General features: G+C 41.0%; 2 protein-coding genes across 2 annotated transcripts; both read right to left on the reverse strand.

Moving 5' to 3' along the window:
• Positions 1–1,300: 1,300 nt before the first annotated feature.
• Positions 1,301–3,178, reverse strand: nkx3.3 (NK3 homeobox 3). The gene is made up of 2 exons (XM_005743838.1): positions 2,736–3,178; positions 1,301–2,110 (listed from the first exon to the last, which is right to left on the reverse strand). The coding sequence occupies exons 1-2, from the start codon at positions 2,977–2,979 to the stop codon at positions 1,575–1,577; spliced, it is 780 nt and encodes a 259-aa protein (XP_005743895.1). The 5' UTR covers positions 2,980–3,178; the 3' UTR covers positions 1,301–1,574.
• A 3,253-nt stretch (positions 3,179–6,431) lies between these two features.
• nkx2.3 (NK2 homeobox 3) lies at positions 6,432–8,855 on the reverse strand. Its single transcript, XM_005743839.1, has 2 exons — positions 8,176–8,855; positions 6,432–7,404 (listed from the first exon to the last, which is right to left on the reverse strand). The coding sequence occupies exons 1-2, from the start codon at positions 8,564–8,566 to the stop codon at positions 6,761–6,763; spliced, it is 1,035 nt and encodes a 344-aa protein (XP_005743896.1). The 5' UTR covers positions 8,567–8,855; the 3' UTR covers positions 6,432–6,760.
• Between the last annotated feature and the right edge of the window lie 1,388 nt (positions 8,856–10,243).

Below are 10,243 nucleotides of genomic sequence, written 5' to 3' on the forward strand. Positions count from 1 at the left end.
TTCCTATGGCGTCTGATCACTGTGCCGTTCCTTGAGAGTGATGATGAGGGTGTAGTCTTTTCAGTAAAGCATGATTAATGTGCACTGTCTTGTGCAGCCTGGCTCCATGGTGCAACATCTCCACGGTCTATTAACCATCTCTGACTAGTGCAGCACATAGTAGAGAGCACACCTATGCAGAAGGATTAAGAAACCCCCCCACAATTTTTGTATAAAACAACAGCAAAGATTCTTCTTCCTAATATCACGTAAAGGTTTGTGCAATGCTGAAATGTTAGAGGAGGAAGTCAGCCAACTAGATGAACACCCATTTCCAAACAGACACTTTAAAAGCATAAACTCTATCCGTGTGAGATACAGAATGTTAGAAGTACATTCATGTGAAGAAGCCTTATTGCTTTCTAATCTGTTGCTTTAGTACCGTGCAAAAGAAGAATGTCTTCTTGCAGGTGTTAATGTTAAGTTTCACGATCAATAAAGGTGTCCCATAAATAAAATAAATGCCCACTAAAAGTGTCAGAGGCCTCGGTCAAGCTTCTCACACATCAAGATAAGCTACTTTCTCTTGTTGGGTTTGTATAACTTCCAGATTCCTTTCTGCTCTGTCTGGTCGCTCACAATGAGCTGTTGCTGGCAGTCATGGGGGAAGAAGAAAAAAACAACATATATATCATCCTATGAACTTGTGAGAAACCCAGTCAGCACTTCATTTTAAGACACTGCAGAGATGACCCCATCAAATTTCTAAATTGCATTTAAGATATTGTGCACCATCTGACACCATAGTATAGGTATGAGGTTAAATATGACAACAGAACCATCCATATCCTTATATAGATATTAAAAAACACAGTTCTTATATTTATCACTATTGTGACCTTGATTTGATTATAAAAACCCCGAATAAAAATCTTGATATAAAAACATGGAGTATTTGAGATGGTGCATCATGGAGAAAGGGGTGATCTACAAATCTGTTGCAAACATAATGTTTTGTTTTTTTTAATGAACAGAAAGAAGAACTCAGAGTAAAGAAAACTTTTAGGGTCGTGAGAGAAATAATTTCTCCTATAGAATTATTTGAATAAGTTCAAACTTTCATGATTTCCACCGTCAACACAATGAAAATGATTTGCTTTGTTGTATTTCTTTTCTTTTATTAATCCCACAAGAAAAGGTTAAAATATAACATAGTAGTTAATAATTTTTTTTTTTTTTTACTTTTGAAAGTTTTGAAATATAATTCATAAAATCACTTTTTAAAAAGTTAAAAGAAATATTTAAAAGTCATGATCCTGGCCAAAGATATACCTGTCACATAAGAGGTTTGAAGAAATCAGTAGTATTTCCCTTTAAAAAAATTTTTTTCTAACTTGCAAATAGTTACACAATATGAAACTGACAAAATATTAAACTACATTACTTATTCCGATTTAAAAATGGAGGATTTTCTGTATAAAATGTCCAATTACATCGTAAAATCCATCGAGTCAGCAGAAACCTCCTAAAGAGCAGAACGCTTGCATTTGAGGCGACACTTGTTGAAAACAGTTCTGCTTCTTTGCTTCGGAGCCTCAAAGCATCCCTCCACAAAACATGTCCATGTTCCAGGGTTGGTGGTAGTAGTAGTGCAGGTACGGGTAGTACTGATAGCCCCGGTACAGTGGCACAGTCATGGGGATATGTACTCCAATCCCTTGGTGGTATTGCTTTTGATCGTCCCGCACCAGAACTTTTACAGCCACTTTCTTTGGGGAGCTGCATACGACCATTTCGGTCGCCATCTGGCGACGTTTGGTTTTATATCTCCGGTTCTGGAACCAGATTTTCACCTGGGTCTCTGTAAGCTTCAAGGCTCCTGCCAGATCGGCCCGTTCGGCACCAGAAAGGTACCTTTGATTGCTAAAACGGCGCTCCAGCTCGTGGACTTGAGCGTGAGAGAAGGCCGACCTGGTGCGCTTCTTTGCACCGGGCCTGCACTGCTGCGCGTCCGGCGAACAGCTGGAGGTCTCCCCGCCGCGGTTACATCCCTCCTCCTCTGCACTCTCGCACTGCAGTCTTTTCTGCTGTTCGCCCTGCTCCTCACACTGCTCCTGGTCATCTGCAGCGACTGAAATAAAATATAAATCCGTGAACACAAGTAAATGTGCTGCTTCTGTACGTCAGGGTGATAAAGCACAAGGCCCCTGTTTTTTGCTGATAGGTCATTCCAACAAGGTGCTGATGCTGACCAATATGACAGTTTTCTATTGTATTTCTGTCATGATATTAAAGTTAAGGGATGTACCTGAATAAATGCTTTGAACAAGTTTAAACAAATCCCACAGATTTCCCGCAGTGTTATAGTTTTATTTTCCCACAAGCGATGTGCTCTTTACGCACAAAAAAGTCACATGGGGCATAAATAAATAGATACAAATTCTTGAGACAGTAATAATTACACTGTAGTTAGTTAAATTACACATCGATGTATTTTTATGGGGAAAATAATACACAGTTCTTCAATTTAAACACACGGTAACGGGATTTTTTTTTCTATTGTGAAAACGGTTTCTTACGCAAAATAAATAACTCGATAAAGTGATTATGGCGTGAAACACATTCGAGTTTTGTGATGAATGTTTATGTTCCTTCAGCATGATGCTTTGTGCAAATATAATTTAGATGAGAACGCCTACACACCAGTTTAAGATTTTTTTCCCGATACTCTTTACAGATGTTAAAAAAAAACCCACCTTCTATGAGCTCTGACTCTTCTCCTGTGTCCTCCTCTGTAGAAACCTCCGATTGGGCGCTTATAACGCGGGGATGTGTGGGAAGTGTCTCCGGGTAGACCTGGTTGCCATCCCTGCCACCATAGCCGGTGCGCGTGTTGTTCGCCTTTGTTTCGCAGAACTCCCCCGCGGTTCCCGGCTTGCCGTTGGCATCGAGTCCGGTGAGGATGTCTTTGATGGAAAAGGACGAAAAACTTAATGTCATAATTCAGATAAGAGCACGGGTATTTCCTCACTCTCGCGCGCGATTTCTTGGGAGGCATCAAGAAATCCGCCACTGGAAAGCAAAAACAAGCCCTCACTACTGATTCGCTCTTTTGCGCGTTGTAATTTAATTGCGGCGAACAGTCTAATTTGCTAATGAGCAGCCTATATCAGGATCTGTCAAGACTGTCAAGCAGTATTTCAACTGCAGCTCCAGTTAAGTTGTGATAGGATGTTATCTGTGCCTGCTGGTCCCTCCTTCGCACCGCCCAGCTTTAACGCTGGCCTCTTTGCTCAGTGTCAGTGAAGGACGAAGGACATTGATTCCCAAAGCTACATGGTTTTATTTTCTTTAGCTCTCGGTATGAGTACTGTGATTTAAAAAAAAAAAAGTAAAATCAATCTAGTTTAATCTGTAAGAGCCAAAGAAAATAAGTAGAACCTTCTGGTTATTCTTAACATGCTATCTGATACTAAACATGAATCAGACCCATTGGAAAATGTTTTCAGTTATTTTTACGCACAGAGCTGCTTTGTTTGCTTAACAGCTTCTTCTTCTCCTCTTCTTTCTCTTCTTCTTCTTCTTCTTCTTCTTTAGGCTGCTTCCTTTAGGTTTACCAATTATCAGATGTCATGTACATGTGTGAAAACCCGACGGTTTACGTTCACTAAGCGTGCGTAAAAATGCTGCTCAGTTCTGGTTTTCACCTGTGAGTTTGGTTTTAAAGCATTTCACAATGCAGGAATTTGCATTTAAAAACCATAAATAACTCTTTTGAAAATTCAAGTTTACTTTCCACTTGAGTCTAAACTAATCCAAAAAGGACTAGTTTGATTTAAAAAAAAATCTTCCATCTATCCATTCATCCATCCATCCATTCGCCACCGCTTATCCTTTTCAGGGTTGCGGGGGGTGCTGGAGCCAATCCCAGCTGTCATAGGGCGAGAGGGTACACCCTGGACAGGTCGCCAGTCTGTCGCAGGGCTTCTTCCATCTATTATTTAGTTTTAATTAAACTAAATGTCTATTTTTTTATCATTGTGAATTATGTGACTGGTAAAATTGTGCACAATTTGAATCCTAAAGACCTGCATGTTTAAATATTTTATAACAAAACACATCTTCAGTCCAGTGTGAAGATGGACGTCTGCTGGTTCTGCCTTGTTGCTCGAACAGGTGTCTAGCGCCGCCATGTGGACAGGATTCTTGGTCTTCGCAGTTACACGTGAGTGAAAATAAAAGACGACAGCTACGCACATGCACATACGCACTCCCATAAAGACCAGGATTACACAATCTACCTTTCAGGTGAGGAGATGTACTGACAGATGCGGCGAGCTGCTTCCTCCATGTTTTTTGTTTCTAGTAATTGCAGTAAAATCTCCCTTTGTACCTCAAAGCCAGATCACCCTCCAGGGTGTTTTTAAGTGCCTGGGAGGGATAAATTTAAATTTTAGCGCAGTTTCCTGTGTCCAAACCACAACATGTCAGTTTCAAAATAGAACATCTGAATCCTGCAAATCAGCTTCGGAATGCAGTTTATTATTCATTTTGCAAAAACGGTTTGAAATCAATGGCGTCATGTTGATTATAATTATGGAGTCTCGCACACGTCATTACACGTGTCTAAATAAAACCTCGACCCTACTTGCCTTTGTCCAGTGAGGAGCGTTAAGCGTGAAATTCTGCAAGTGCATATGTTCTACCAAAAGAGATATTTTTGATGAGATTTGGTTTGTGAGGAAAGATTTAGTTTACTGTTGTGCTCACACAGAAAGAGTATAACGTTTGAACTTTTGTGGACTTGTGATCAACTGCCTTTTTCAGTCAAAACCTTTTCTTTTTTTCTTTTTTTAAATATTTAATACTATATCAGATAAAAGCCAATCAAGTCACGCGGAATTTTGATGACTTATTATTGTTTTACGCTAAACCGAATATTAATGTTCCAGTATTCTTGGTTCCAGTATGCTTGGTAATAGTGCTGTAGACATGAAAACATGTCCTAGCACAGCTGATAGGGTGCAGCCAGAATGAAACCCTATGATAGAGCTTTTATTCCCGCTTTCTTTCCTTCTCTATATTTGGGCCTCGGTTCTATTGTGAGCTCCTTGAGTGTCTGCCTCTAGACACTTTGTTTTAGGAAACTCCACGCCTATACAGCGCAGCGATGAGCCGCTGAGCTGCTATCTTTGGAAGCAGAAGATAGCGATCGCGGCAGTGTCTGTCAGAGAACCCGTGGCCAAGCCGCGTCCTCAGGCATCGCCGTCCTGTCGCCAGCTCTATTTACACTAGTGACTCTGCAGCACTTAGAGCTGACACCAGGTATGTCCTACCGGCAGTGCAGTAGCCGAGGGAAGTGGCCAGTGAGGCTATCAGGGGAGACAAACACGCTGTTTACTTTGCCATTTATCTCCATTAATAGCGTCAGGGTATTCGGCGTGCCTGGTGGGTAAAGGCTTTGCTTAAGTCCATCGCTAAACAACGAAGTGTGTGTGTGTGTGTGTGTGTGTGTGTGTGTGTGTGTGTGTGTGTGTGTGTGTGTGTGTGTGTGTGTGTGTGTGTGTTAGAGAGAGTTGAAGAAAGAGTATATATGTGGTCTGGGTTTGCCTCACTGTGAGTGCAGATCAGTATTTATTATGTAATTATGACATTATTGTAATTATAAATGTGACACAGCTTTAGGTAATCTATTATTATTATTATTATTATTATTATTATTATTATTATTATTATTATTATTATTATTATTATTATTTAGCAAAAGAAGAGGAGTCGTAAGAGTATTTATCATCCAATGTTCTTCTCGTTTTTATGCTCTGTGGGTCCGGGGATGCTGGCCGTCTGGTTAATGTCCATCTCTGAATCCTGACCGGACATTAGCTCGCCTTTAAATTCTCTCTGTTTCTGGTTCTTGTCTCAAGCCGAAGTCTAGCGCAAGCTTTCTCACACAAGAAAAAAAACGTTTTCTTGGCTTGAGAAAAGATTTCAGACGATAAGAAATGTTGGAATAGACCTCAGTCAACATCATTAAAAAAAAAGAAGAAAAAGAACAGATACACGCACAGATTCACACACAAAGCACACTCCACTTCAATCAGTCGTGCCATGACAGTTATTATGCTCTTTAATTCCACGATCGCTGATAACTTGCATCGTTTTGTGGTTTTTAACTCGAGCCTAGAAACAGCCTTATTTGAGCGCCTCTTTTTTAAAATCAGTTCATTGGCTTTCAGTGTCACTCACTTAGGTTTGGAGTGAAAAAACAAAGCCTTAAGGTTAAACCCAAGTCACACAAATTTTAAAAAAGAGGGGGGAGATCTTAATAGAAATAATACTAAATTGTCCTGCATTTGTGCTCCATGTTAATTTCTTGCAACTTTATGCATCCAAATAAAATTCATGAAAGACTTCACTTTCTTAATGAAATCTATAGGTCTTTGCGTAACCGAAAATTTACACGGGATTTTCCTTTATTTTTTAAGCACAATACATCAGTTTTGAACCATTACGGATAGTTTTGGCTAATCCGTCAAACATAACACAACAACTTCACTAAGTTTTCTAAACACGTGGCTCAGAGGGGGAAAAAATTATAATAGATATATTTTATTTCAGTCCATTTTTCTTCATATGCCTGTGGAGTTAGAACAAACTGACCCCTGCGCTCTGTAATGTGTTACGGAATTTGAAATTGTGGTTTTCACGGCATTAGTTGAAGATGTTTACATGCTCGAGTCTATTCATCAAGACAGGCTTCTGATTGTGCGCAAAGACCGCGCTACCATGCCCGGATGCCCTGCAGAGCTCCTTGGCAGGGTGTGACACTTGGTCCTTGGGGAGCCTGGCTTTGCGTCTGTCCGCTAATGTTCCCCAAATTCATATTCATGAAAGCATTGGCAGAGGCGTTGCTGGGCGGGAGAGAAGGGAAACTAGAATAAGTACAAGAGTAAGTGTTGCTATACACCGAGTTGTTATAGCTGTAGGCTGGATAGCCGTTGTAGCTGTACGGATTGGGAGCTCCGACTGTGTAAGGGGGATTATAGTTCTGAGATCCAGCGAGACAAGGCCTCCCGTCTCGGACGAGAACCGGCACAGCCACCCTCCTTGGAGGCGGTGGTGGGTGGTGATGGTGGTGATGATGACCCGCAATCTCCAGGGTCTTGTCCTGCCGCTGCCTCTTGCATTTGTACCTCCTGTTCTGGAACCAGATCTTGACCTGGGTAGAGGTGAGCTTAAGGGAGCTGGCCAGATGCTCTCTCTCCGGGGCGGACAGGTAACGCTGCTGCTTGAAGCGCCGCTCCAACTCAAACACCTGAGCCTGGGAAAAGAGGACGCGAGGTTTCCGTCTGGTCCTCTGCTGCTTGGTGGCCGGCTTCTCCGAGTCTGGATCCTCACACTCACCCGGCATGACACCGCAGCTCTCTGCATGGAGAAACCATGTTCAATTACACATCAGAGCTAGCATCTTGATTATTTTCAAGTATATATTTATTACAAATTTAATTCTTATTCTTATTATTTATTGTACAAGTGTATTGGAAGTGGCCTAATTGAAAATTGCTAGTAAAATGTATTGAAAAATAAAATTAGGGAGGCATACTAATAATGACGTCATGTTATATACGAACATTAACTAAACGTGAATGTTGATACATTCAAATCAGATGAGGCTAAATATAGTTTCTGTCTTGTGTTTCTGGAAGTGTCTACGTCTTTTTAAATGCGTGACAATTTGGATCATCAGTTTAATATATTCAGCAAACATAAATTAGCAGCTTGCAAATGTAAACACTTTAATCTCTGCCAGTCTCACTCAGTTAGCTGGCAGCTAATGAATTGTATGAAATGATAATCTTTTTGTTGTTGTTGTTGTTGTTGTTGTTCTTTGCCGTCCATTGTTTGGTCCTATTATGAAAATATATATTATGTATATTATTAACCAGGGGCCTATTTTCTTGTTGTCAGTGTTAGGCGATCAATTTATAATAATTTAAACAGAAATCGGAAAACGTTTCTCCAGAAACTGCTCATCAAATGTATCAATGTCAGATTTGATGAGCCTTTTTTTTGTCTCGTAGGAAACTTTAATTCAGATTTTATGATTTGATTTTCTCCTTTGGCATTTTCGTCCATGTGCATTTTTATACAATTAACACCCTCAGAGTAACTCGCTTCAGTAGACTGTGTACTCACTGCCGTCATGCTCGTCCTGCTCTGTCTCCGGCCGGAGGTCTGCAGAGTGGGTTTGCCCCAGGTTGCCGAACACCTCCACGTGGATACCGGAGTCCGTCAGTCGGTCTTGCACATTCAGTGAGTTGAGGTACGCCATCCTCTCCTCGCTCTCCGACAGGCAGGAGCTGATGGGGCTTGGGGTGTCTCTGCCCGCCAGCATGCAGGAGGGCGGCGAGTGAGAACGGAAGGATTTGTTCGATAGAGCTCCAGGCTGTGAGAGCGCACCAGAGAGACCGAAGCAGGAGATCAGCTGTAGCTGGTGCTGCTGAGACTGTTGTTGGAGCTCTAACTTCAGAATGTCCTTCACGGAAAAAGGCGTGGAGGACGAACCTATGACCGGACTAGGAATCATTATTACCACCAAGAAAGAGATGGCAAAATATACCGATCAGCAGTCCAAGAACGGGACCGATTCGCCTCCGGACGCGCAAAAGAAGAAAATTAGGCGTGCGTAAACCAGAGGAACGGCCGCGCTCTGTTGTTTTTGCATACACACCGAAGACAACTGATTTTCTCTCAGCTGTGACATCCCTCTTAGTTGCATATGCGTCTGTGGCTGGATGGGTGAGAGAGAAAGAGAAAGATCGATCCCGTTTGGTTGGCTGAATTCAGTTATCTAGCGAGAGAGGGTCAGCCAAGATGCTGTCCTCTCCCTCTCAGTGACGTCCTGAAGCGGGGGAGGGATTGGTAGGGTCTCTCTCTCTCTCTCTCTCTCCCTCTCTCTCTCGCACTCTTCCTCCCCCTTTCCCTCTCTGTTCTATTTAGGTGTAGCCTACATATGTCAGGAAGTTATCCCTAATTTATGAAATAATATTGATGCCATCGACTGCAGTGAAACTGGGAAATATTTTGAAAGGTAAGGAACTTCTTAATTCATGCTTTAAATGTTTCTGCATCAACGCTGTCACACAATTGTAATAATTAGGCAAAGCATATTATGTTGTGTAGTTTAATGCAAATAGCCCACAAAAATACTTAACTTGGCGGAACCAATATTTATTTATTCGTTTATTTATGTATTATTTTTTAAAGAATTTCACTTATTTCTTGGACGATCCCTCAACATCGCAGATTTGGCGATTTTTAAGATTAGGCCTATCTTTTTTTCCCCTCTCGGCAATTCCTTGATAATATCATATAACGAGAGTGTGGGAAATGAGATGAATCCGGCAACCGTGAGAGGCATAAAGAATGCTCAGTGCTAAATTGTTGTCTGTGAATTATTTATGGCTTATTTATTTGTGGAAGTTTTAGGATGATTTGGCCACGAAAATGTGGCCACAATAATAGTTCCTCTTGACACTGGTAAAAGGAAAGCAAAGACCTTTTTTGAATAAATAAATAAATGATCAGCTTCAAGCGCTACAAGGAAAGAAAATAATAATTATTATATTAACAATTATATTATATTGTATATTAATAGGTAAAATAATGAGCTTTCATTTTAATTTACCTTTGTGCTTAAGGGATAAACGTGCTGAAACGAGACACCTCTCTTCTGGTCGACTATCTTTGGCCAGGTCCAGGCGCCAGGGTTTGAGGACCCATTGCTCTCAAACCGTGTGGAAAGAAAAGAAGAGCATGTCCACATAATCTCATCCGCTCACCATCAACAAGGCGCTGTTTAGAAATGGATAGCGTCACCCCCTCCCATGGAGATACACGTCTATTCAAAAAAGGCCGGTTTAAGTGGAGTAGTTTAAGTCAAGAGCTGAACTGAGTCTGAAAAAAAGAAAAGCTTTTAGGCCACAGTAACTCTCTGTGCGCTCTGAAAAAATATAGTGGTCACTTAGTGCTGCTTGGACGCAAATTTAAACATTAAATAATTTATCAAGATTTACTAATAAGGAAAAGTAATTTCCACACAGTGGAAGTTTGCGCGAGTTAGGTGGAATTTACGTGATAGAAGCTCGTAAAGCAACCCAAAGGGCAGTAAATCTGGTCATTTTGTTTCCCAAATATTTACCCATTCCTTTTTAATGAGTGCAATAATTTAAAAATACCAAACATAGACATAAATGCGTAATAG

The sequence above is a fragment of the Pundamilia nyererei genome, unplaced genomic scaffold (assembly GCF_000239375.1).
Source record: "Pundamilia nyererei isolate P.nyererei 1_Seehausen unplaced genomic scaffold, PunNye1.0 scaffold00136, whole genome shotgun sequence".
In the NCBI taxonomy this organism is placed as follows: Eukaryota; Metazoa; Chordata; class Actinopteri; order Cichliformes; family Cichlidae; genus Pundamilia; species Pundamilia nyererei.